This window comes from Varanus komodoensis, unplaced genomic scaffold, assembly GCF_004798865.1.
Source record: "Varanus komodoensis strain SLA01 unplaced genomic scaffold, ASM479886v1 scaffold26, whole genome shotgun sequence".
Lineage (NCBI taxonomy): Eukaryota > Metazoa > Chordata > Lepidosauria > Squamata > Varanidae > Varanus > Varanus komodoensis.
In genome coordinates this window covers 14,896,892-14,923,598 of record NW_025335684.1, presented here as the reverse complement: position 1 = coordinate 14,923,598, position 26,707 = coordinate 14,896,892, and the positions used below count along the sequence as shown (strand labels likewise).

The following is a 26,707-nucleotide window of genomic DNA, read 5'->3' as shown; positions in this document are numbered from 1 at the left end:
AAGCTAGTAATCTGCATTTCTATGCTGGCTGCAGAGGAGGGTAATGTGGCTCTTAGCAGGCTAGAAAGAAACATTGCCTTCTACCTAGTTGATGAGGAAGGTAGCAGCCCCCCTCTGCAGCCAACTCAAAAATGAAGGATGCTGTTCTTTGTTACAGCTAAGGAAAGATTACTCAGCTCTACAACAGGGTGGCGTGCACTGTGGGTAAGTGCAAGGTCTTCTCTTGGGGCATAGGAATGGGCGTCATGAGTACAGGTTAGGTGACAAGTGGCTGGAGAACAGCACTTGTGAAAGGGACCTCGGGCTGCTGCTTGACTGCAGGCTAAACATGAGTCAGCAGTGTGATGCGGTGGTCAAGAGGACGAACACCACCCTTGGTCGCATAGCCAGAAGCGTGGCTTCCAGATCAAGAGAGGTATTACTATCGCTCTATATGACTCTGGAGCGCCCACAACTGGAATATTGTGTTCCTGAGGCTCCTTATTACTGAGGCTCCTTATTACAAGAGGGATATAGCCAGGTTGGAATCAGTGCAGCAAAGGGCCACCATGGTGGCTGGTTTGCAGGGTAAACCATCTGAGGAGAGACTGAGGGAGCTGGGTCTTTTCAGCCTTGAGAGGAGGAGACTCAGAGGGGACCGGTTAGTGACATGCAGGTATGTGAGGGGGTGCCATGCAGAGGTGGGTCATGTCCTTTTCTCCCCTGCAGAGGAGGGCAGGACGTGCTCCAACGGAGCAAAGCTCAGGGACCCAAGGTTCAGTTTGGATGCCAGGAAGCACTTCCTGACAGTTAGGACCTCGAGGGTGTGGAATGGGCTTCCACGGGAGGTGGTTGAGGCCCCCTCAGTGAGGGTGCTCAAAGATAGGCTGGACATGCACATGGTAGGCATGTCATGAGTGGAGCCGGCTGGAGCTGGGGGTCAGACTAGATGGCCCAGGAGACCCCTTCTGACTTGCTCTGTTTCTATGTTTCTACAGAATTGCTGGTCACCAGAATGACCAAGCAAGTTGTTAAGCACAAAGTTGATTTACTTTTTCTTTTAGAGCACCTACAGTTTTCCCACAGCACTTGGTGTGACCTGAAAATCTGGGGAATTGCTGAGTGGCTTGCTAGGATCTATCCACTCTCCTCTCATTTTGTTCTTATTTCTCATGTACTTTGTTCAAGCTTTGTACCAGAAAGGAAGATGCCTTCACAGCAGCTCATTCTAAGAAGGGGGTGCGTGTAACCTGGCTACAAACAGGAAGTCAGAAATGCCTTTTCCGTTCTGTTCAGCCCCCCAGATCAGGCTTCCAAGCAGAGGAGCCATTGCGCTTCCAATCAGAAGGCTTCGCTTGCTTTCTTAATGGGGTTTTTATTGCAGAATACATGCAGATGAAGAAATGGCTGGAAAGCATAGGAGAGTTACCAACGGAAGATCCCTTGTAAATCCCAAGGAGGAGGTATGAGTGCAGTGAAAAATGTCTGCAGGGGCCTCTGATGTAATTATTCCATTTTAATTGGATTTTACAATGGCAAAGCTACCCAATCGTAGTCCTACCCACCCACCCAAAAAAAAACAACCCCTCAGCATTTTCTCATTTGATTTTTGCTGGATGCCCACCCAACATGCAACCCAAATGCCAGAATCCAGATTCGAGGCACCCCAACTCCCATCAGTTGACTTCGAAGCTGGTCAACCCCTGAGCAACTGCAGGCTTTCCTAATGGAAGCAGCCCTTGACTGGGACACTCAGGCATCTTTCTGCGAGCACAAGGAGGCTTGTCTTTGTGCATTCTGCCTTCTATAGGATATCATTCTATTAAACGATAAACGATATTGGGCTCTGCTGGAGCATGATACAAGCCCTGTCCGTTCTTGTTGGGCTCTGCCTTAGATAGAACCCTACATTTATCACTTGAATTTTACTATGCATGCCATTCCACGGTATTCCTAGTTTTATTACCCTTAATTCAGCTTTCCTCAACCTTCTCCGATGGCTGGAGAAGATGAGGCACTGCAGTCCAACACACTTGGATTGGCTTCCAGTTCATCATTTCTACTAGTGAGGCAAAACCTGGAAGGCAAATATCACACCCCAAAAATGTGAAGGCCGTGAACTGTTTTTTACATTTTCCCAATATCCTACCGTTTTTTAAAAGAAAACTCCATGTGCTCTTTGTCAGAAATATTGCGTTACTGTTACCATTGAAATAATTTAAAATATTCCCTGCTGCTGACCTGTAAGTGACTTTACGAGCTTGTCCTGTTAGAAGATGATCTAATTTAACCAGACATTTATTGGCATTCCTTTATTTCTTTGGATAAATAGGTCAACCATGAATGAGAACAGGGTCAAATGCTGTGTGTAAGTGATGAAAATAAAGACTTATAAGATATTTATGCCCTACCCTTTTTCTAACTATGTACTACAACCCTCTTAATGCACTTTTTGTCTGCTAGTCTGGGTATCTGGTGAATAAATACTTTAAAGAGAGAAAGCTGGTCTACATGAGGCTGTTAATCCACTATCCCAACTTCTGGTTTCTGCAGAACTGAGATTCAACTGCTACATAAAGAGCACGTCCTCCCCTGTTTTCTGCTACATCACCTGCAGGGGCCACTGCAGTGCCATGGTGCAAAACCACTCAATTGGGCAGCACCGAAGTGGGGAAAAGTTTCTTTCACTATCACAATTAAATGCCTCATTTTCCCTTCTGTTAAAAAAAGCAGTGCCCTGAAAATACTGATTAGATACCAACGTGAAACTGGAGTTTTACGATAGTGTTTAAAGAGCCCCAAACCAAGGTAACTAGGGATTGAGGAGTGGCAACAAATGCCTCGTGTAGGAAAGCCCAGTGCGAACACTGCTCATGGGAGACTGCTGCTCAACGCCACAGAAGGAGCGTGGCTTCCTGGACAGGAGGCAGCGGCCACAGGCAAAAGGCAGCAGCCTGGGAGGAAGCTGCTCCAGGTCTGCTGTGAGATCGGTGACTGGCAGGGACTTTCTGTTGAACAAAACCACACTGAGGAGGGTCATCTCCTCCCTGCACCTTTCCTAGGCTACGCGCTTCAGTTCCTCTCTATGGACCAGACTGGACCCCGCAGGGCACTGGCATCTCAAGCAAGTTCCAGCCGTCAGGATGCTCTGGTGCCAAGTGCTTTGCCGCGGCGATGCAGTGACTGTAGAAGTGCCCCCCCCGTGGCCCCCCCCCCCCCGACCCAGCAGAGGCCCAGAATGTCTGTCTGTTGTCCACATTGAGCAACTAGTCCTAGCAGCCCCCCTCTCCACCCGGATCAGGCCTTCTCCCCAGCCAATGACTCTCCATTGCCCATTCCAGACAAAGCCACCCCAAGTGCTTTGCAGCACCACTGGAACCTGCTGCTGGGAAAATGCATTCCCACCTTCGCTTCTTGGAGAATTGCTGGTAAGTTCAGAGCGGGCGCCGAGGGGTGGAGGGCAGATGCCCACAGTGGCCAGCAGGCGAGAATAGACCCTAGTCCTGCGGCAGGCAGCTTTCAGGGCACACAGTGCACCCTTATCTCCTGCCATGTCATGCTTTGCCATTGCTCCTTGATCGGCTGGAATATTTGCAAACCCTGTTAAAATAAATCCTTGGAGCATGGGCACTTCTGCAGGCTGGGTTCATTCAAACCCCCACATCTTCATGGCTGCGAGAATAAAATGGCCTTTGTGTCTAATGCCCTGATCACCTGGCCATTCTCAGGAAGGCCACAGGGCGGAGGGGCTGGGCCCTGGATCTTGGCCCCAGGATCCAGCCACGGCTCCACCACCGGGCATTCATGCTAATAATACCAAGGTAAGCGACAGCAAGGCCTGCCTCCATGGCGTCACTGCCTTCTGCAGGGAGTTACATTCCGGGGTCCTAATGATCATGCAGGAGGTGCTGGGGACCAAGGTAGGGCAGTGGGTTAACGGTGGGTTGGCTTGGCACTTTGACTGCGAGGCACCGGCGTCTTTACACGTGCGCGCGCGCAAAAACAGCTGCTTGAGTGCCCGCAGTTCCCGTCTGCAGGGTGTCTTCACTGAGCATGAAGAAAGGAGGCAGGATCTTTCCTCCTCCTCCTCCTAATCCATCTTCTCCTGGTCCAGATCTCCCACGTCTGGCTCATCGGGAGGGCCGGACAGCCCGTGGAACATCACGTAGTGGGAGCTGCAGTACACAGGAGGTCTGTTGGGGTTGGAATAGGCCTGCTCTGGTTTGAGGGAGGCAAAGGGGTTGGCCCCACAGCCCACGATCAGGGTCTCCAGCTCAACCAGGATCTTGAGCGAATTCTTCAGTTCCTGTTCACTGGGAAGAAGAGGTGAGGAGTGTTGGTTGCACAGATGTCCTGGACTGACTTCAGGCCACGGAAGGCCCCGGTTTCATGCCATGGCTTCAGGTCGTGGGCCTGCTGAGCCTGATGCAGCAGGCGGCAGCTGCTGGGCTGCAGAAGCCTCTGGCAAATGCCAGTTAAAAGGAAGGCCCCGGCCGACGTCGCTTGTTGCCAGCCATCCACCCTGCTCCAGATGTGTGGAGCGACCCATCAGGCTGACACGCCGGGGGACCACCAGGCTCAGGAAGGGGCTGTAGCACTTCTGTAAAGCAAAACTATGGCGCACACCTCACAGGATGCTATTTGTGTCTTTAGCCCTTCCATGGCTGGGGTGTAGTCCTGCAGAAGAGCGCAGGGGCGGAAAGGACCAGCTATTCACTGCACAATTATTTGTTATTTGCTATGTATTGCTCCAGGGCTACAGACTGAGAGCGTCCTCTTTGGCTTAGACCTAAATTCAGGAGCGGTGCAAGCTGGATATGGCGAGACCAAGTGTGGGTGAGCAGGGCAGTGCCAGCTGCAGGTTTTTCAGGGTCCTTGGGCAGGACACCCCCACTGTCCCCAGCAGCCCCTGCTCCTCATCCTCCTCCTTTCATTGCTGGGCAGGCAAAGCAGCCAAGGGAACGGAGCACTATCTCCGCCGCCACCGCAGCTGCTGCGGCTGCTCCTCCTCCTCCTCCTCACCCCCATTGCCTGAGGCAGAGCCTGAGGCAGGGAACACGGGGGAGAGGAGGAGGAGGAACCACTCCAGGGGCTCTCGTCAAGCCCCCCCCCCCCAGAGTGAGGACCTCAGCACACACCCAACCGTGGCTGCCCATAACACTGCCCTTGCTGGGGAGAGGCAAGCCATGGTTTACCTGTACATGGTGAAGAGCGAGGGGATCTTGTAGTCTCGCAGGAGCAGCAAGGTGGGCAGCCAGCTCTCCATGAGGTTGTGGCAGGCATGAAACCCTATGGGGAAGAGGAAAGCAAAGGCTTGTCTGGGTCCAACGCGCAATTTCACTCACGTGTGCCTTTCCGTCAAGGGCTGGCCATCCCTCCCTCCAAATGCCCGCCCCTCCCCCCACTTCGGGCCACTCTCACCCTGCTGCAAATGCATAGCTACGACCCAACTCCTCTGCTACACCCGTGGTGCACTTTTCGTGGCAGAGGAGGCCACCAGGGGCAAGCAGCCCAGCGGGTTGGCTGCTCCCTCCTTTACCCGAGGCAGCGAGCCGGCCCGCGCCAGTTGCCGAGGAGCCAGGCAGGTGGAGGCCGTGCACCCACCCTGCCTGAGGACCCTGCGGGCGGCTCCCTTGCCTCTGTGCGAAGGCTGCTCTTGCACTCTTCTCAGCGTCGTGGCAAGTGTGACACTGGCTTGCAATGCACCGGGGGACCAGCGGAATCTCTGGGTGCCTGCAGACGGCTCTGGCCTGCTCATCACTCCAAGTCCTCTCTACCGCTGCAGCGAGAACTGCCCAGAAATCCTGGAGTCATCCAATCTGCAGTGGGCTCCATTCTCTGCAGGGTATTAGCCGCTCTGAGGACCAATTCTTGAGACGTGCCCAGTGCAGAGAGCCTTTGGGGTGATGTAGGAAGCACCCTCCCTTTGCTTAAAAATCTAGCATGCCGAGAGGCAGGTTCCTGCCTAGCCTTCTCCCTGACGTGTCTGTTTGATCATCCCATGCACTAGTCTATGAAGAGCGCCCTCCAGACAAGGACACCGGTTGGAGCTGCACCTGGCTTTCTGCGGGTGGCTCTGGAGGTCAGCAGCACAATGCTGTGACAGGAGGCGACGGGCCCCCAGCCTGGGCACAGTGCCAGCTGGCTCTTCCGTGCCTTGCCAGGGCAGGCGCTACTCCTGCCCCCTGCCCCCAACTCACACTTTGAAACCTAAATGGCGCTTGTGTCAACTCCACATGCCAATCATGCCTCCACCATGAAGAGACGGGCACTTGGCATGGTCCCAGGGGAACAGCGAAGGTCTTGCTGCTTATGCAGCTGTCAGCGTGGGGATGTCGAAAGAGCGCACCAGGGTGGAGTGACACCATGCCAAGTTCCGCTTAACCAGGGATGGGAAAGCCAGGGAGGGGAGAAGTTCATCCCCAGTGTGCAAAGCCTTCTGTGGCATTTCACGAGCTCGAGCTGAAGTGCCAAGGTCCCTGCACATATACAAGGGCATTTCTCTGCCGTGGCACTAATACCTTAACACATGCAGAATGTTATGGAGAGAGCCGAGGGGAGGTAGCCTTGTTCCAGGAGAGAACCCTCTTTGCATCGCCGCGGAATGCAAGAACAATCCCACATACTGTAGGCACATCGCAGGGGCCTTCATGGAACGTTTCGAGTTGCGTTCCTGTGCCCGGAGAGATTACTAGGGAAATGCTGGCCATTATAAGGGATGGAGTGTGCATGGTTTGAAAACTGCAAGTGGGCTTGTGCAAGATGAACCAGGGCCCCTTTAGGGCCTGCTCAAGCCCTCTGCAATGTAAAGAGTGGCGAGTCTTATTTTCAGATCACCTGGACAAGAGGAGCTGAGCTGTTCTTACACCCACTGCTTACTTCACCATGGCCTCTCCCTACCCAGCGAACACAACAGCCCTGCATTTTGAATTTTTAAAATCTCAAATCCTTTCTCTCCTGAGTATGAGGAATGTTATCAGTTCTGCTAAATTCCTATAAAAATCGGCTGAAATAAAATGATTAGCCAGCTGCACCAGCCAAATTCAATAGGTGCTGCTTTTCCCAGCATGGAGAGGCCATGCAGCCGTTCAAGAAGAGGAACCACCTGAGGAAAAAAAGGTGGCACCACTGGCAACATACTCAAGGATGAACCATCCGACCCATTTCAGTTCTTCGCATCTTTGAAAGAGGCTTAAACCTCACATTTTTTGGTCCTGGAGATGGAGAAATTGCATAGCTTGATCCATGAGCTGAAATGTGACTTTCACGCATCCCTAATCAGTCCCAGCATCCAACTTTCTGCAGAGCGCAGCCAGTTGGCTTCAGGAAGCTGACATGAGCCAGTCATGAAGTCATGCGCCGTTTCTTGCAGCTTCTCCCCAGAACAGGTAATCAGAGGCAGACCTGTGCTGTGGGACAGGTGCAGGCTCCAGGGGACCATCGTGCCTCTAGCCTGAGATGGACCTGTCCTCCATGAATCTGAGGAATCCCACCTAGGCACACGGCCATCAACCCCACAATAAACGGGCCAGCACCCTCCCCTTCCCCCTGCTCACAAGAATGCTCACAAGAACATGAGTGGGACTAGAACTGATGCACATTTTGAAATAATTACTACCGTGTAAATGGAGAAAGAGTATATCTCATAACAGTGTGGAAGAACAGGGTCGGGCAAAGCGGGTGCCTCGCCAGCCCTGCTGTGTGGGTGCTCACATGGAGCGGCTACTTCAAGGCCCCTGAGAAAAGTGATGAGCTATAAAGCTATGAGAGTTCTCTAGCTTTAAACTGGACTTGACCTGGAAAGCCCTTCAAAGAGAGGACTGCCCTCCGTCAAAAAGAGCATGTGCCCCCTCAAATGATGTTCAAAAACGTCATTTCGCATTCTGACCACTGGCCATGCTGGGAGGGGCTAGTGTTACATCCACGCCCTGTGGCATCCGACCCTGCAGGGTTCATGGACCCTCATGCGTGGCTCTCACCCAGAGAGTGAGCTGAGCCAAGAGGAACTCAGCAAACACACGGAATGAACCTTGCCTGTGGCGGCGCCCTTCCTCCATATCACATTCAGCAGCATGAAGAAAGCCCGCCACCTGTGAAGTGGAAGAGGGACACCTCTTGTGTCGCAGCTGTGCAGAGCCTGATTCTTGGAGAACCTTGGACACATCCACCAGGAACTCGGGCTCACGGCTGTGCTGGAGCGGACTGGAATCCAGGGAGCTGAGGCCAGGGAAGCCAACAGATGCCCCCCCCCCCAAATGACGTCCTCACACGGTTGCAGTCCGAGGCCCCTGGAGGACAAGGAGAGCTCAGCCCTGCCTTGACCAGCAGGCCTCACGGGTGGCTTTCCCGCAACTGAGCCCACCATAGGGGGTGGGCCTGCTTCTCCCCACAAGCAGCCTTCCAGGGGTGTCACCTCGGAATCGGGATCTCATCTGGAAGAAGAGGCAAGGTCGGAATCCTTGGCTGAAATGTCGAGCCAGCAGGCCCGGTATAAGCCAAGAGGCCAGTGAAACGCCACTGAAATGGCAGAACCAGACAAGGCAGGTGTAATGTGATCAGTCTGGCAGCAAATGAAAGAGCAGAGCACCTGCGCAGCATCCTGCATTCCTGCCGTCTGGCCCACGAGTGCAGGAACTTCCCTGAGGATGGAGTTGACTCCTTTTGGCTGGGAAGCAGGGAGAGGGATCCAGTGTGGAACCCACTTCTTTGCATTCAGTCATGCTGATCCCTAGGATTCTAACTCCACGGATGTTTTATTGCGAAAGACCTCTGCCAAGCTCCTTTTGATATCACAGCGCCAGCCTACCTGGTCAGTTAGACATTATAAAGACTGCAGTTCGAGGCTTCTTGCCTTGATCTGCTTGGAAGGAGAAGTGGGGAGACCAGCCTTGGACATCCACTTCAGGTACTGGGCTTTGGCTTGGGAACCCCCCCCCCCAACACCTCCTGCACGTAAATGATTTGCCCACATGGCAATGCAGCACAACACAGTGATGTGTGGAACGGCCCTCAGGACACAACCAGGCTGTGTTTTGAGGCTGAGCATTTAATGACTCCCTGCAGCTGCTTCACACTGAACCAGCTCATTAGCCATAGGTATGCTAACGAGCAACACTGATAAACCCTGTCAGTATCCCTCAGATCTCTCCTGCTCAGCCTAATCCCAGCAAGGATGCCTGCTGACAGCAGCGGACAGCTGACGGGACTTTGCATGGCCGCCCTCCGGACAGCTGGGCATCGCCGCCCGCCAGTAAAGAGGGGTCCCTCGAGTGCGCTGCTGGGGAGGCCTCTAGGAACCGGCAGCGCCCGCGAGTGAGTGGGTCAGCCGAATCCCAGGAAGGGGTGGCAAGCTACCACAACGCCTCTCATACCTGTAAAGGCACGGCCCAAATTACGCATTCCAAGGATGCCCCTGGCAGTTCTGAGTGTCCCCATTCAGGAATAATGGCAAAATGTGGGCCGTGATACATCAGCCACCTGTGAACTTCCAGATGTGTTGGACTCCAAATCCTGGTATTCCCCTGCCTAGAAGATTTTGACTGCAGGACCAGTTCCTTGAGCATGAGAAGTGGTTCTGGAGACGGTGTGCACAGCCAGTAAGAGATTCTCTCCCTGGGGAGGTGATCAAGTCTGTCCCATCTATCATGCATCAGGCCCAAAGTCTTTGAAGGAGGAACCACGGTGACTTCAGGCCACTTAATAGCAGGGGCATCTCCAATCAATTTTCTGGACTTGTTTCTCATGCAACACCATAAGTTTTGTGGGGCGGGGACCTATCTTCCTGAACTTATTAAAGGGCCACCTACATAAATAAGAACATTGGTATTGCTGTCTGAAAAGTTTCCTCTTTTGGAGAACTCAAGGCATGGAGGGTCAGTGAATGCGCAGGGCCAAGAATAGAGACCCTGGCCTTTAAATCCAGCCAATGAACTATGGGGCGGCTCGTCACCCATCACAGAGCAATGGGAAGCACAAGCAAAATTCTCGGGGCTCCCTTGCTCTTGCAGGTTCACGACTTCCCTGGAGAATAGTCTTTGCCTGTCTTTTTGACAGAGCATTTCCATGGAAGAGATTTGGGATCTGGAATGTTTCCAAGCACTCAGAGAGGGTGAAGTGCTTTAAATGTGTTAATCTGGGTTTATTTGTTTGCCCCCAAGACACCCACTATGCCCCAAGATGCTTGAGGAGGGAGGGGTCCAATTTGGGTGGGCAGGGGAGAGGGGGCTTTCAGAAGGGTCCAATTACTATAAAAAGGTTGCATCTGTTTTCTCTGTGCGGAGCAGCTCTTCCAAACTGGGAAGAGGATTGCAGAGCACATTCCCCGCCTGCAGAAGTCTCTGGTCCAACTCCCTGGCATCTCTTGTTAAACAGATCAGGTAGCTGATGTTGCAATAGATCTCTAGTTTGTTTCTGGCAGGCTGGGCCCAGATTAATTTATTCTGGGCTAGATAAACAAACCATTGGACTTGATATGAAACAGCTTCCTGTGTTCCTAACAAACCTGAGAGACAGTGCAGGAAGGAGTATGGGAAGAAGTTCCTTCTCCTGGAGCCGAGAGGAGGAGGACTGCCTCCAGACCCTCGACGATGCACCCTGAAAGGCTGGGCGTGGGTCGAGCGGGAGCCATCATTGAACCACGGGTGGCTGTTGAAAGGCAGATTGTTGTGCTGCCTGAACAAAGCCATGATAACAAGCAAGGGTCTGTTAACCACAATCCACCCATAGTTCACAGCTCAAAGACAAAGCATGTGTTTGCTTCACAGGTAGTTGGTGTTAACTAACCATGGCTTGTAATTGTGGCTGAATTCTAACAACAGAACAAGCTATGTTTTGTCAACAACCCACAGGTCAACAGCAACCCACGCTCAGCTCCTGAGTATGAGTTATTGTGTGGTCTGAACCAAGCCAGCACTTTCTGAATATGGCATGGTTTCTGGCTGACCACTCCAGCTGCGATGAGCTACGTAAATTTGTCTGCTGGCGGGCTCAGTTCTCCGGCAGATAAAATGCTTGCTCTCTCCGTAGCCCTTCGCTGCATTCCATTGCCAGTAGGTCAGAGGCAGATTTAGGAAGGATCCTAGCACACACGGCCATAAACAGGGTTTCTTGGACGTAGGCTCACACATTCCTGCTCGGTGTCCTGTGATTAGGAAAGAGCAGCTCCAGAGAGCCCCGGAGCTTTGCAGACCATTAGTAATGGAAGTGCAGCTGGGCTTCCCCGCCGGAATCATTGCTTTCCCTGCAGAAGCCTTAGGTCCCATTCCAGGGATCTCGGAGCAGGGCTGGGAAAGACCCCAGGCCGAAATGTGGACAGCCGCCACAGGTCAGCTGTGGGCCACTTGTTCAGGCCAAGGCCAAGGGCACGTTTTGCCATTTAAGAAGCTGTCCTGTGCACCAGCACACAATGGCTGCCATGGGAAGCATGACAAAGAACAAGTCACCCACCCCCAAAGACTGAGCTCGAGGCAAAACTGGGTGTGAGCCCCAAAACATAAAGCAGCACCTTTGAGCCCACAATGTTCCTCCCAGTCTTTCCATTTAAATCAGCCCTTTAGTTAGAAACATGAGGACTGGAATCTTGCTTTAACATGAGATGGGTAGTTGCTCAGAAGCAGAATACCTGCTTAGCCTGCAGGAGGCCTCAAATTCAATCCAGACATCAGTTAACAGTCCTGAGCTGGATGAACTAATGCCCTGCTTTGGGATATCATCATCATCCAAATTTATACCCCCCCTTATCCACCTGAAAAGGCGTTCAAGGCAGTTTCATGTATATTCCTATATATTTTACCCCACTTGTAATTTGTGAACACTTTCTTGTTGGTAAATTCCTGCCTTGCTCTCTGCTTATGCTCTGAAGATAGGCAACCCTACCCTTGTTGGTTCAAGTTAGTTTGGTGATACCATTTCAGCCAGAAAGTGAAGATGTGGAAGCACAGGGCAAAAAAGAATACACTTTCGGATTGAGTAAAATAATGGGGATGGAGTAGACACTCCGAGAGACACAGATTATGGGCAGCAGGGAAAGTATCTTGCTTTGGGGAGCAAGGCCAGTGGCTGCCTGGTTTGGATCTTTGTCTGAACTGGAAAACAAAGGTGCTTCAGACACCTTCACGCCTAATTCATGATACCGCCTAAATACCTTTTCTTGCATTACTGACACAATCATCCCTCTCCAGTTGCAAAGCAGGAGGAGAATCTGAGTCGAGGCAGACAGAAGTGCGCCGTGGGTGCTGGGTGATCTCTTCCCAGTGCCCAAGCTGGTCTAGGGAGTGTCCAGCTTGGGGGGCTGTGCTGGCCCCCCTCAGAGCCAACCTTCCCATCAGCCAGTCACCTCAGGCAGCTGGTTTTCAGGCTCATGAAAGGCCGGTGACTGCAGATTTTCTTTATCCTCCGCTTGCTGCCAAGGGCAGGGAGAGGAGGCTGCAGGATCCGGCTGGCCTTGGGCACTCTGACTGGGAGGAGGGCTCCCATGTGCCGGTCTTCTCTGGGGCTAGGCAGAGGGTCAGTGACTGGCCATGGCCGACCTGCAAAGGAGAAGGGCAGGGGCACCGGGAGCAGCACTTGTCCTGCTCTTCAGAGGGACCCAGTGGAAGGGCCGTCAGGAGGCAGCCCTCGGCTTGCGGGTGGGTGGCAGGCTGGCTTTTGGGGACACCCTCCGCCTGAGGGGCTGCCCTGTCTGTGAAAGCACGCTTGGCCAGCAGCGGGCCCGGTTACGTGGCCACAGCCCCCGCTTCCAGAAGGGCAACGTTGCGTCTTTCTGGATGTGGCATTGTGCATATCAACCCATTTATGCAGAACGTGTCCGCTTTGGGTGTGAGTGATGCTTACTCGTAAGTGGCGCGCTTCCAGGCTGGCCTAGCAACGCATCACGGCCGGTCAACCTGGGCTTTACCCAGGCGAGCACGTCTGCTCTGGCTTGGTCCGCCTCCTTCGTGCTTCCTCTGTGGCACGGACGCCTTGCTTTGAACCCGGGCTTGCCTGCATCCGTTGCTTTTATGCGTCCGCAGCATCTGGCAAGGCGCTCGGGGCAGCAGATGCGGGCTGATGCGGGCGACACGCGCTTCAGAGTAACGCTGGGGAGGAGCTGGTGCTGAGGGACACGGTGCACCTTGCGCTCAGAAGCAGGCTCTGGGGATCGCCGCAGGCCACGCCGCGGGGCAGAGGTAGCTATTCCTCCCATCTCCTGCCCCCCCCCAGCAGTAAAGCACACGTGCGCATGGGGGGGGGGGCCCTCTGGCACGACCTACCTGGGTGGAAGCCAACCACGATGTCAGGCCGGGCAGCCTGCTGCATCTCCACGAGGGACTCCCAGAAGTCGTGATAAAGGCCCTTGTAGCTGCTGAGGTAGACCCTTTCCCGGGGCCCGAAGGCCACCAGGGGCGGCCTCATGATGGCCCCGTCCACCACATCAACGCCCACCATCACCACCTCGATGCCTTGGTGCTTCGGGAACATGCGCGACAGCTCGTCGTAGTCCGTCGCACGAGCATTGAGGGTCTCCACATGGGACGCCCCGACCACATGCACCGTGATCGGCTTGGCAAAGGGGTCGAGCTGGAAGGCGCATATGCCCAGGCCGATGGTGGCCGGCCGGGACACGAAGTCTGTTGTCACCCGCTTGACCGACTCTATCAGCTCCGGCTCGTCCGGCTTCGGCTTCCCCGCATTGGCCCAAAGGATGCTCATGTAACGGCCAGCCAGGATAGAGCTCAGCTTCTCGTCCAGCTGCTCCTGCATCGAGAACCAGTCATCCCAGCCTTTCACATCCTGGATTCGCTTTGTCCAGGAGCCCGTGGGGAATGGGATGTCACCTGCAGGGGGAGTGACAACAAGAAGCAGCTCTCTGGGCACTGCCCCCCCCCAACACATATGCTTTGCTTGCTTCTGGCAGGCTCTGAAGAGGTTCCAGGGGCCAAAGACAAGGCCTCTAGATCCTAGAACCCATCAAGCTCCACAGAGGACAAAAGAGGAGAGATTTGTATAACATTTGCACCTCCAGTTTATGGGTATGGATACAACTCTGGAAAGAGCGCCCATCCTGAATCTGACCTGAACCTACCTGGACACCATTATTGACAGCTGTGTGCTGCCCGCCTTCAAGTGCCGCCTCTGAGGGAAACCCGAAAGATGGCAACAAGGGAGCAGGGCCTTCTCAGTGGTGCCCCCATCACAGAATCATAGAATAGTAGAGTTGGAAGGGGCCATGGAGACCATCAGGTCCAACCCCGTGATACTGCAGGACACCAGGTCACACCATCCCACTCAAAGGGCTGTCCAGGTTCTTTTCCACTGTCTCTAGTGTGGGACAGCCCACTGCCTTGCTAGGCAGATGGTTCCACTGTCATGTTGCTCTGACAGCTAGGAAACTTTTCCTGATATCTAGCCTGAATCTAGGTTGTTGCAGCTTGAATTGATTATTTCGTGTCCTACACTCTGGTATCAGTGAGAAGAGACCTTCCTTTTTGTGACAGTCTTTGGGGTACTTATACAATTGTGAATGGGTTTAACGTTTTATATACACTGGGAAAAAACACACATACGCCAGGCATTGTATCATGCTTGTGGTCTGTGCTTCTCTGTACTGTTTGGAATTACCCAGAGAGCTTTGGCTACTGAGTGGCATAGAAATGAAATAAATCATAATGAATTTATTTCATTTCTTTTAAATAGAAATACAGCGCATCTCACTGTCGTGGGGACACCCGTGGCCCATGTGCCTGCTTCCTCTGATGTCTGAATCTGATGGTGAATGGGCAACTTCAAGGCTCTTCCTTCCCCGAATTCTTTAGCTTTCAACCAGCCGTGGCTTGCACAGCGCTCAGAGAAAGCAGGGGTGGAGAAGGGCCAACTTCAGTGAACCTCTTGGGGGCCCCCTTCCAGGGACTGAAGGCAAAATTGGTGGAGCCAATATACTAAAAATAATAACATCTTTTAATTTACAATTCTAATAGCCAGTGACTAAGTCTCATTTTCATCTTTAAGATTGGGGAGGAAACGGAGCAGATGCAGGAAAGTTGGGAGATCATAAAGGGAGTGACGGGGAAAAGGATAAGCAGCCCTTTGACTGGCTCTGCCATCCAGAGGTTCCCTGCCCCTGAACTAGGGACTGTCTTCTAAGAAAGAGCCACCTTCTGCCGGCAGCAGTATCCTCCTGGAAAGCAGGACGCAGGTCACCCGAGCCCTACCTGTGAATACGAGCCACTCCACGAGTCGGTCAATGGCCACCAGCTTCAGCTTCCTGCAGAACTTTTTGTGCATGGGCCAGTTGACCCGCTGGCACCCTGAGCCGCAGTAGTAGACGTTCTGGCACCTGGAAGGAGGAGAGCAGCACCACCGGACCACAGGGTCGCCACGTCCGCAAAGGAAGCAGCTTTGGTCACTGCTAGGTCCACACACACAGCCCACCCCGAGCTACAGTTCTGTGCAGCAATATCTGAGCTGCAACGTTGTGTAGTAACACACTTGGCCACAATATTTGGGCAGAACAATAAAGCGGATTGTGGCTGCTCCCTGCTGGGGCTGAATACTCAAGGTGGCCACTGGCCTGCGTCTACACTGGCTTCTGCTGTAGCCGGTAGAGGCACCCTCTAAAAACGACATATGCTTTTCCCCACTTGTAACTATCGTGTTGGTCATGTGTACCTTCATTTGATTAATTATTTTAGGAAACGCTGTTGATGGAATAACTTTCTACTCGTGTGTTTTTTACCTTTTGCATCTCCTCAGGCTTTTGGGATCAGGCAGAGATTCTGGAAGTTTCTTGCACTCAGTACAGAACTTGAACGTGTCCTCCATTTTCTGGAACATCTCAAAATAGGATCGTATACCAAAATCTGGGCAGAGTTGCTTGCCCTCCATGGCAGACCTGTATGGAAGCAGCCCCCGCAAAAGAGATGGATGAAGACGGGGTTCCTGTCCTAACTCTGGCTGAGAATGGTCCCAGTGACCAGGTCAGTCCTCTAGAAATGTTCAAGAGAGCGGCACCGAGAGAACGGTGACTGTGGGAAGGGATACCTCTGGTATTTGGGAAGCAGCACGTTTCCATAAATGCCTGTGTGCCGTGCAGCGGGGTTTTCTAGTGGGCTCCCTCAAGTGTGCACTGGCCCAGCAAAGTGGCAAGTGGCGTGGCGGGCTACTCCAGCCACTCATTTTACCAGCCCTCCTGATCCTTTCTTACCCCCACTCACCACCCCACACCAAGCCAGCTCTTGCATCTAGTTTTCCTAACTGTTGATGATTGATCAGGGATTATCGTTAGATCCTGTGCTTGCCAGACAGCATCTGACAATGTGAAGGCAAAGATCAGCAAGAGTTCTTTCAAAAACAAAGCTAGAAAACACACAAGAGCAGCAGGTATATTCAGGTGCTGGAATATTCACTCGTTATGCGACTAGGCTGCCCTGGTTTATTTGCTTATTAAATGGTGAGCAGGTTTGTTCAACAAATTAGCACTGTTGACTTAACACTGAGTGATGAGATGGATTCCTGAATCACCCATCCCAGATCAATGTCACAGGTAGAACTTGGAGATGTAGAAACATAGAAGCAAAGCAAGTCAGAAGGGTCTCCTGGGCCATCTAGTCTGACCCCCGGCTCCAGTCAGCTCCATTCCTATAATCCCCACCATGTGGTTGTCCAATCTTTCCTTGAACACCCTCACCGATGGGGTCTCAACCACCTGCCTTGGAAGCCATCCCATCTGACTCGCAGCCTTCTGTTTCCTGCTTGTTGGAGCAGGACAACATCTTGTGTGCAGCTGATTAAGAACAACACCCCCGTTTGCAAGGTGTGTTTGCCAGCGGGGCTCACCTGTACTCATCGTAGCTCTTCATGTTGAGCTTTTGAAGAATGACCTGGGACAAGCCAGGAACGTTGCTGTCCATTGCCTGGAAACCCAGGGAGTCCATGTTGGGCCCCGTAACAACTGGGGCCTCCCTGGGCTTGTTCTTGGAACGGCGGGCTTTGGAAGCTGCTGCCTGGTTCTTCTGGGCCATCTATGGTGGAGCTGGAGGAGGGAGCCGGAATAACAACAGTGTCAAGGAAAGAGGTGACACAGGGCCCCACAGCACTCTTTGAAAGGGAAGGAAGGCAAGCACCGGCGTTCCGCTGTTCCCTCTGCCCTAGAGAACTGTTCCACTGTTCCCTCTGCCCCCCCCATTTGAAAGACCTTCAGAGGAATTTCCGCTATTGAACAGTGTTCCCTGTTTGAAGGTCTGTTCAAAGAGAAAGAATCAGAAGAGAAGCAAAGGGCCTTGATGTTGCCTGTCTGCAGGCAGCACCTGGAGAGCCGACTGAGCAGTGGCATAAGACTCATCCGCTTCCCATCTTCCCGATCCTCATCATTGTATTTCTATTTAGTTTGTAATGGTAATTTCTAAATTAACGTGTATGCATTTAGATTAGCACATACACATTCTATCATATTTGCATTTGCTGTATGTCTTTAATGAAGCAGCAGACAATTTACTGAACTGGTGTGATGTTAAAGGAATGTCCATGAACATCCCAACTGCTCCGGGGACAAAGCTGTCTGTGGCAAAATGTTCATCTTCCAGCTTCAGGGAGAAAGCAATGCTCTCATTGCATCTGGGCTGATTAAAACCAGTTGCAGGCCCTGTGTCCGAAAAGTGAGGCATGCTAAGGATTGGAGACATGGCTGGGAAGAGATAGGAAAGTAGGGAGCGGAAGGAGGAAAAAACGGGTAAGGCAGGGTAACCGAAGGCAGAGTGCACGCTGGCTTGAGCTACGGGGAAGCAGGGCTTGACTGCTTTCAGTGGGTGAGGTGAAACAGCAGGACGGCTTTGCTGGCTCAGTTGGGCTGGATGATGGTGAAATAATAGGAGCAGGAGAATTCTTATAGGTCAAGTTTAAAAAGATGCATCTTAACCAATTCAGAGAGGGGGCTGCTTGTAGCTCCCAGGGGATGAATTCCGCATTTTGGGATTGGGGGTCAAGTGGGCATCTGCGAAGGGTGGTATCCATAAAGTGGTCTTTCCTGAAGACCTTGGTAATCAGATATTTTCATAGTAAGCTAGGCAGTCTCTTGGAGTGCAATCATAAGCATGCATGGAAGAACAATTCCCAGCATTCCCCAGCCAGCAAGGGAGTGTTCCAAGTTTTCTGTCCACACATGCACTAGGGCAAAATGTCTTTCTACACACATTATAGGAATTTTTTCAAAACTTGCACTTATGTATATAAATTGGCATGTGCATATCTATGCAAGTCAGTGCTCTCTTATCCTCTTTGGGTTTTTGATGATGCATTCCTTCTTTTTTGGCCAATATATAAATGTCCCTAAGTCCTTTGGGGTTTCAAAGTTTAAAAACAACACTCTGAATCAAACTGGGTCAACAGCTGGTGACCAGTGCAAGTCATTCAGCTCTGCCTCACCCAAACCCGTTTCCCACCTGCTTCTTTTCTGCTTCTATTAGGCTCACTTTCACACTGCGCATGTAGCTCTTGCATTGTATACTGCTATTTTGTTCTGTGAATGGGCTAAAGGCAGTGACAGAAAGAGAGCCTCTCCATGTGGTAAAGAGAACAATTCGACATTTGACAGCCCCAGAGGAACTGTATAACTGGGATCAAGCGCTCCTGCCGACCCCAGCCCTTCAGGTGTAATACATGGCCAGTTTGGTGCGGGATGCAGAAGCTTGCCTCCATGCGCATTCTTCCCACTCCCCTTTTTATGGCTCCAACCAGACACGGAATGTTCACAAGGCCAAACGAGCCTGCCCAAGGTTAGCTGAGAAGACATTCTCCACCGGCTAACAGGTCTGCCTCATCTCTTATGTGCCTGCACCTGCTCACATAAATCGTCCCTTTACGTGATAGCCCGGGGCAGGGATCTGCAAGGCATGTGACTTTCTGACAGCCAAAAAGCTCGGGTCCTATCAAAACTGATATCCACTTGATAGCATGCCTTTCAGCTGGTGGTTTATCAGCCTGTTTTAAGGGGACTCCCAGCTGACAGGCACAACTTGAATGGCAGCCATTGGGGGGCTTAATCAGAGGCAAGGCTGAGTTCGGGACCCTGCTTTCAAGTTTAGTTCAGGATGTCTCTGAGCATGCACGGGTGCTGCTCCTACACAAATAGGGGTAAGTTAACTGGACAAGCAGCCCATCTGGGCCATGGCAGCGGCAAGGGAAGTGCCTCGTGGACTCCACTGTGCCCTGGGCCCATTTTGCCTGGCGCAGCCGGCTCGTTGAGTGTTATTTAGCCCAGGAGTTGCAGCATATCGGGCAACCCCTGACTGGGCCAGCTGGGAATTGGCCCACGTTGGCTGAACCCAGTCATTATCGATTATTGAAAGGTTAAACAACCCTTTGCTTAAGCCACAATTTGCAGTAGGCGTTAAGTCTGACCTTCAAACTGGGTTTGCATGACATGGGGCAGAGCCCAGTCGCCCAGTCAGGGCTTGCATAATCCAAATGCTGGCCAGTGTGCCTGGCATACACTGCAGGCCATCCTGGGTGAAATAATCCATGAAGAGCTAGCCCTGCGGTGTGAACCAACCCACTGTTGAGTTGTGCATCACAGCAGCTAGCAGGACTGACCAGAGTCTTGCTTTCGCTAAGCAGGGGAAAGCAACTCGCATCCACGGTCTCTCACTGGCCTGGTTTTCAGGTAGCATTAACCCATGATTAATTTAAAGCATGGTTTCCTGCCCAACTCGGAGTTCATGTGGTAGAGCAAACTAGTTTGTTTTCTCAGACACTGGGGATTGGTTGTCTCCCCCTCTTTTTTCACATGCTCCCTCTCTGTATCCTAAAACCCTTTGTGGTTTTGTAGTACTGTACCCTAAATGCATCATAAATAACAGGGTGCCAGAATTCAGTATCCAGAGCCCAGTGTTTTTGAGGCCCACAGCTAGAATTGTCTTTATTTGTATGGATGGTCCAGACAGCTAAGCACTCTGGCTGCTGTCACCATGTCAGATAGATATATCTGCCTATATATAGATATGCCGTATATATGCATATATCTGTGTGCTCATTGTATATATTTTCTAGTCAACGGAGAACTTTTCTAGTAAACTCCCAGGTTGCTTCTGGCCAGAGGCTTCTTTCTTCAGCTGCTTTCCAAGCAACCACAAAGCCTATCACAAGCCAGGAGGGGCCATTCAGCAACCAGGAGCCACCAGCCTTCAGCAGGGACAGTGCGAAGAGACAGACCAGACCAGCCCTCCAGCCCTTTCATCTGGAGCCCCCGGGATCTGGGAGACCCTCTGCCCACTGTTCTGCTGTCCGTGGCACTTGCTGGAACGCAGGTCCCCTGGATGAGCTGGCCTCGTGCCCACAGCTGCTTTGCACCCTCTTGCTGCCTGAGCGTGTGTGAGTGTGTGTGTGCATGTGTGTGCGGGGGAGGTTTCTGAAATCCAGTGCCTGTCTCTCTCCAGGCCATACATCGCTTTCTACAAGTAGGGAAGTCAGGCTCCTTTTCAGACACACACACACGCGCGCGCGCGCGCGCGCGCGCAGTGGGAGGGAGGGCGAGAGGGAGAATCTTGACAGCAGATATAAAGCAGTGTGCACAGATGTGTGCCTGCCCTATTCCGCTCCGTTCGCCCTGCAGGCCTGCGTTCCGGCTTGTGCTTGGTCATTGATACTCATTCTGAGTACAGACCGCCTTGCCTCCTGTACTCACAGTCATAAAATATCTTATCTTAAGGCCTTCAGCTAAAGCAGGACGCAGAGGGAAAGAGTTGCCCCCCCCCCACTTTGCATAGCCACCAATCTTGTGGTCTATACACTGAGCAGAAGGTGATGACAAGAGCTTTGTCAGAAAGCACCAGGGCAAAGCCCCTTGCTTAATTAAACAGCCGGTGGCATTTCAAGAGGCACGGGACAAAGGAGTGGCTTTGGGCATCGGCTCCGAGCGATGCCACAGGAGCCGTTTTTCTCTGTCAAGTAAGAGAGGGAAATGGAGGGGGAGAAACCCTGACTGCATGATGGGTAAACAGGCCAGTGCCAGAGCAGTAATGCTGAACAGCCACAGGAAAGAAAATAAACCTGCTTATCATGATGAGAGAGTGCATCGCCTTCACGTGATGGCCACTTAGCCCTGGTGGAACAGCAGGCTGAAAAGCCCATGCTTGGAGCTCAGCAACTGCGGGTTTTATAAGCCCTCTTCTGTAGCCACCTGCAAGCAGCGACTGGCGCAGAACAGCCCCACCCAGGTGCATTTTAGAGTTTCAGGTTAGAATTGGAATGAATCTGCAAGGCACATGCACCTTGCAATTCCAAAGCTGCCAGCTTCCCTGAGGCTTCCAGATACCAGAGGCTCAAAACGATCAAGGACCACTTAGAGAGTGAGATGCTGCCAGAAGAGCTGCATGGGATGTGGAGGACTGTGTGGAACCAAATCCACGAGGAACTGCTTTGGCCTTTCAGTAGAAACAAGGTCCGGGCAGGATCTCGGAAGACTGCGATGGCACCATCGAGGAAAGAGGCATTGCAGAAGAGCTTCGAGTGAGTTGGCGAGAGGGTCTTGGGCTCTGAAGACCCGTCCCACTTCCAGGAGGGGTGTCACACCCCAGGGACAGGGCTGCACAGTCCGGAGAGGAGAGATCACCAGGGACAGAGCGTGCATTGGAAGCGCCTGGGTGCTGTAGGAGGACAGCTTCACTGTGGCTCGGAGGCCACTTCTCTCCCTGCCCCGTCACCACCAGGCCCGGTGCCATGGTCGCAGTGCCAGATCCAGGTTTCGGGAGGCCATGGCGAGACGCCTTCGGGGGCCTCTTCTGGAACGGGCCTGCTGTCTCAGGGGCATGGTCCCCAGGGGATCTCTTCCTCCTCCTCGCCTCATGGCTGCCACGCTTGAGAGGCAGAGAGCCAGGGGGTGGGGGCACCGCCACAGCTGTCGCTCCCCCTTCTCATTGCCACCGTGCGCTGAACGAGTCAGAATGAGGGGCGGCTGGACGGGCAAAGAAGAGGGCTCTCTCCCCAGGGCTCTTCTCAGTGGGACCCTGCTGATGCGAGGACCTTTGGCAGGTGCCCACTGGATGCTGGCCTTGAGTGGTAGGGTGGCCATCCCGCTTACTTCCCAGATGACAGTCCCCCCTTTAGAGGCCTGTCAGAGGGAGATCCTCTAGTGAAAGGGCTGCCAGTTGCTTGCCAGTTCAGTCCCCCGTTCTCTCCTCAACGGGACCACCAGGGGCTGATGGCAAAGCTTGTTCTCCGCTGGAGCCCTCAGGGAGCTGCGATCTGCCAAAGTGACTTGCACTGGGCACGATGGGCCGTTCCTCTGACCTGCTAGAATCGGCTTCCTACATACACATCTAAAGAAGTGAGTGCGTGTCCATGGCAGAGGGCCTCCCAAAAAAGCAGACATTTGCATATGTTGAGTTGCATGCACTTTAAGGTCGCTGTGCACACGTCTTTAAAGGAGCCTGTCTCCTCAGGACACCCCTGCTTGTAAAAGGAAAAAAGACGCATGCACAAGGCAAAAGAGGACATTTTTCAGAAAAGGGCAAAAGAGGATTTTTGCAGAAAAGAGTTCTCAGGGGAGAGCAGGGGGTGAAGCCTGTGTTGGCAGAAATCCAGTAAATCCAGGGATCTGATGCAACAGAGATCTTGCTGCCTTTGTTTCAACACATGCCCAGGGGCATGTGCAGGGTAGTGGGACGAGGCCTCCCAGAGATCCAGCGCCCCAAACAATAGATCAGGGCTTTGGCCCCAAGTAGCCACCTGCCCCCATGTGCCCCCTCACACTCAGAGCAGGAGTCCAGCCCAGCGGGTTCTCCTCATGCAGCTGAGGAGCCGTCTGGGCCAAAGCATGATCCCGGATGCTGGCCTGGTGCAGATCAAGTGAGGGGAAGACATGCCCAGCATGCAAAAGGAGGGCCACTGAGACTTGCTGAACAGGAAACCCCGCACTTGAGATGACGAGGAGGAGGCAAACAATGGAGAAAAGCCACGAAAGATTGGAACGTGGGTGTGGAAGGGTGCAGGGGGGGAACCCAAATGCCAGAAAGCCAGGTGATGCAAAGTATTTCGCCAACACGGACGAGATAGAGCTGCTCATTCAGCCCAGTGCCACCGCCTCGGGAGCCAGCCCATTTGCTGGGACAACTTGGCAGAGGCTGCGGAACAGAGGCAGGGAACAGCGAGCTGAGCCGAGGGACCCCTTTCCCTGTGACTGCCTTGGAGCCTGGCCTGTCGCCCCAGTCCCCCTCCCAGCTTTGCCCTCCTTAAAAACACCCCTGCTTCCCTCCAAGGAGTTCATAATGCAAGACGACACTTCATGGATCCAAGAGGGAGGCTCGTGCCAACTCAGACTTATGGCACAACAAGTATTTTAAGGTGCTCTTTTGCTGGAACAAGCGAGCAGGACTAGCCTTTGGGGTTTTCCCGTTCTTCCCCTCATAAATCCCTGGTAATGACATCTCACTTTAATAATAGATCCTCAACAGACCTGCAATATGTGAATCTATTATTACAGCAAGATGACATTAGCAGGGGTTTAGGAGGGGGGGCAGCCCTGTACCCTCCTTTGGCCTTCTCTCCACTACCATTTTTCTCCAAAGGGAAATGAGACTATGTTTATTCAAGAGAGTAAGGAAAACTCTAGTTTTGTAAGCCGAAATGTTGTACATGTGTCTGTATATGTATAGTCAAAGAACTTAGACATCAAAATGATCAGATCCTTTCGGATTATCGCTATCTGTCTAGCAAAATATGTGTATGTATGACCCCATACATAAAACCAACATGGCTGTTGGAAAGGGCTGCACCTTTTTGCTTTCAAAAAGATGCAACTTATGCAAGCAGGAGGTTTGCGACCCACACTCTGGGTGTAACTATGTATTTCTGGTAGCCACTAATACTTGCACCTGGGTGTAGCTGAAAGGGACCCAAAGAAATCACGTTGCAAGCTAAGCAAGCCTAGATCTAGCCAGAGCTTGGAGGGAGACCACCTGGGAATCCCATGCAGCCATTCTGAATTCCTCAGTGGAAAAAGAGAGGATAAAGTGAATAAAATTGGTATAGCTGCACATTAAGAAACAATTGCTATAATTTAAATAGAAACATATCTCAGCACAGTCGTTATGAACGGGACTTATGGATCTGGTCAGCTGGCTGGCTGTGTGCTAACTTCAAGGTCCCAGAGCTCTCCCTTACGAGAGTTTTTTCTCTTAAACTGGACTGCCCTTCAAAGAGAGAATGCCTTGAAGCCAGAGTGTATCCTCTGTAAAGTAGGACACACGGCCACTCAACTCACACATAAGCTTGGAGACAGAAGAGTAAGATGGCGACATTTGTTTCTCTATTTGCCCCTCTTATATGCTGCATAATAACTATGTTAAACAAAAGAAAAGCCATTTCCCAAACGCCTTTTCATATAAGGACACGCAGTAAGAATGCCTGAATCCACAGAATGGTAGAGGACAAGGTCCATTAACAGATGAGTTTTCCTATTAAATATTATGATTGTAATTTCTACTGAAGCACCTGTAATTGTCTAAACACTGCACAGATATTAAAAGATAAAGCAGTCTCTGCCTGCAGGCTCACAATCTAATAGGCATAATACAAACAGAAGACAGAAAGAGAGGGGAGAGGAAAGTAAACACTGGACCAGTTGCATGCTCACCAGCCAATGGGTAAGGCCAGGTGGCAGTGATGTTCTGTCTGGAAGGTATGGCTGCAATTTCCTAGTGCCTCTAATGAATTATGATAAAGAAATTCTACATTAAGCTCTTTTGCATCCAGTCCAACCATTGGCACATCCCATTTTCTCCGACTTCGTGCATTTACATACATCTGCATCACAGCTAAGGTGTATCACCCCACATAGTACTTATAGGGGAACGCATAAGTACGCTTGCAGAAGGCTTAAAGGGCATGTGCGACAGCTCTCCAAAGGGCAAAAATTAGGGAGTAGATATTTCTCTCGGAGATGGAGCAGAATTATAGGGACAGGGCTGTTTGGAATGTAGAGAAAGCTAAAAATAGATTGGGGTTGCCCATTGCCTTAAGGAAGCTAGAGAGAAGGTTAGCTGGCAGTAGAGATCGGAAGGAGTTATGGAGATAAGCAAGGAATGTTCTGTCAGTATTATTCATCACACCAGGTCTGGAAAGCTAGTTTGGAGAAAGCCAGTGCAGGTCAGCCAGTGCCTAAGAAGCTATAAATCAAGTCCAGGTAGCAGAAGAGCAGACTCACCGGTGTGATACCTGAGTTCCCTTCTGCTGGGCAGGATTCTCTGTGAACAACAGAAGCTGCCTCTTGAAATACTCTGGAAATGCAGGAAGTCTAAGAAGGGCTTGACCTACAGTTGCCCTGCTGGAGCTCCAGGTCTCAATGAGAAAGGACTCCTACCACTGGACAGGAGGTAGTGTGAGTCCCTGAACCCAGCCCTCTTTCCCAACAGCCCCAAAGTTTGGGTCAGGATTGTAATGGGCCCTCTGCCCCCAAGAGGAAAGGAGAAGACACTACAAGAAACCCTTTGCCACTGCTCTGCCTTTCGCAGCTGCAGCTTCCCATCCAGAGAAAGGAAATGATCGTGATGATCTGGCTTTCAGGCATAGCCAGCCCTACCAAGAAGCAAAGTGCCGTGGCAGGCTCAGCACTGGGGCGGCGGCGGCGGCAGCCCCCCCTCCTTGCCCCCCCCATGGATGATGTTGGACTGCACAGTTAATTCCACATGGGTAGAGGCAGCGTAAATGTGTGGGGTGGGGGCATCCATAAACCCATAGGCTACACTGTTCTATATAGCAAATATTTCTCTCTCACCCTGCTGCAGGTTCTTGGGTAGTTCGGGGAGCTTATTATGTTCAGCACTCTGGGAAGAGGAGGCAGGGGATCCAGCGGTCGTCCATTTGTTACTTCTCTAACTGGTTCAATGGATAAAGAGCTGTTACTTTTTATTAAGAGCACCATGGAATACGTTCACTTTAGTCAGTGCCCTGAAATGCAAGAACTGTTCTCGCGGTTCCTGTACAGCCAGTTCTGCGCATCCCCGCGGGCACTGTTCATCATTCATTCACTCTGGGAGCAGCTTCAGCACGGACATATTTCTGTGCTCCCCCCGCCCCGCACGAGGTACGCTACCATTCTCGTTTCTGCTGAGATGACAATATTTAACACCAAAGGACTGTGAATGCAAAACCTGTCACAGTAGCAGCAGTGCTAGGATCAGAACTGCACCGAACAATTTGAAAACACCCCCCCTTTGGCACCTGTGTCCCAATAGCAGCATTGCCCAGGGTGGGAGTTCCTTACAAATGATCAAGCTAGAACTTCAGGTTCAGGTTCAGCTTCCATAATATTTTGAGGGGAGACCACCTATCAATTTAGCTGAGGAGGAAAGGCAAGTGAGGGAAGGGTGACAAGATATAGAAATATGTGTGCCCAGAAGCACCGTTGGACACAGGAAAGGGGTGATTTGGATCTAGAATGTTCTCTACTGACAGCAGCTCAGTCCACAAACACATGAAGCAAGAAGGAAAGACTTCTGAGAATATGCAGCGTTCATTTTCTTGTTCCTCACTGGGAAGTAACTGATGCGTCTTCAGTTTATGGGTACAGTTTCCAGGACTCAGGATTCAGCCTTAAGATTCAGGATATTGGTTTATTCCAATAGACATCCAGGAGAAGGAATAAAATCTCGAAGGAAGGATCTAGATCAGGGGTGTCCAAACTTTTTCCAAGGAGGGCCAGATTTGGTGAGGTGAAAATGTGTGGGGGCCGACCATTCAACCTGACATTCTTTGAACCATT

At 51.9% G+C, this 26,707-nt stretch overlaps 1 protein-coding gene across 1 annotated transcript; it reads right to left on the bottom strand.

Annotated features, from left to right (window-relative positions):
• Nucleotides 1–3,296: 3,296 nt before the first annotated feature.
• MSS51 (MSS51 mitochondrial translational activator) lies at nucleotides 3,297–25,253 on the bottom strand. The gene is made up of 7 exons (XM_044433575.1): nucleotides 25,151–25,253; nucleotides 16,792–16,987; nucleotides 15,692–15,847; nucleotides 15,168–15,292; nucleotides 13,230–13,793; nucleotides 5,175–5,268; nucleotides 3,297–4,292 (listed from the first exon to the last, which is right to left on the bottom strand). The coding sequence occupies exons 2-7, from the start codon at nucleotides 16,974–16,976 to the stop codon at nucleotides 4,070–4,072; spliced, it is 1,347 nt and encodes a 448-aa protein (XP_044289510.1). The 5' UTR covers nucleotides 16,977–16,987; nucleotides 25,151–25,253; the 3' UTR covers nucleotides 3,297–4,069.
• Between the last annotated feature and the right edge of the window lie 1,454 nt (nucleotides 25,254–26,707).

Coding starts and splice junctions, on each gene's coding strand:
- MSS51 (XM_044433575.1), bottom strand. CDS start 16,976: ATGGCCCAGAAGAACCAGGCAGCAGCTTCCAAAGCCCGCCGTTCCAAG. Junction 15,848..16,791: donor AAGAGCTACGATGAGTACAG/GTGAGCCCCGCT, acceptor GCTTCCATACAG/GTCTGCCATGGAGGGCAAGC. Junction 15,293..15,691: donor AGCCTGAGGAGATGCAAAAG/GTAAAAAACACA, acceptor TCCTCCTTCCAG/GTGCCAGAACGTCTACTACT.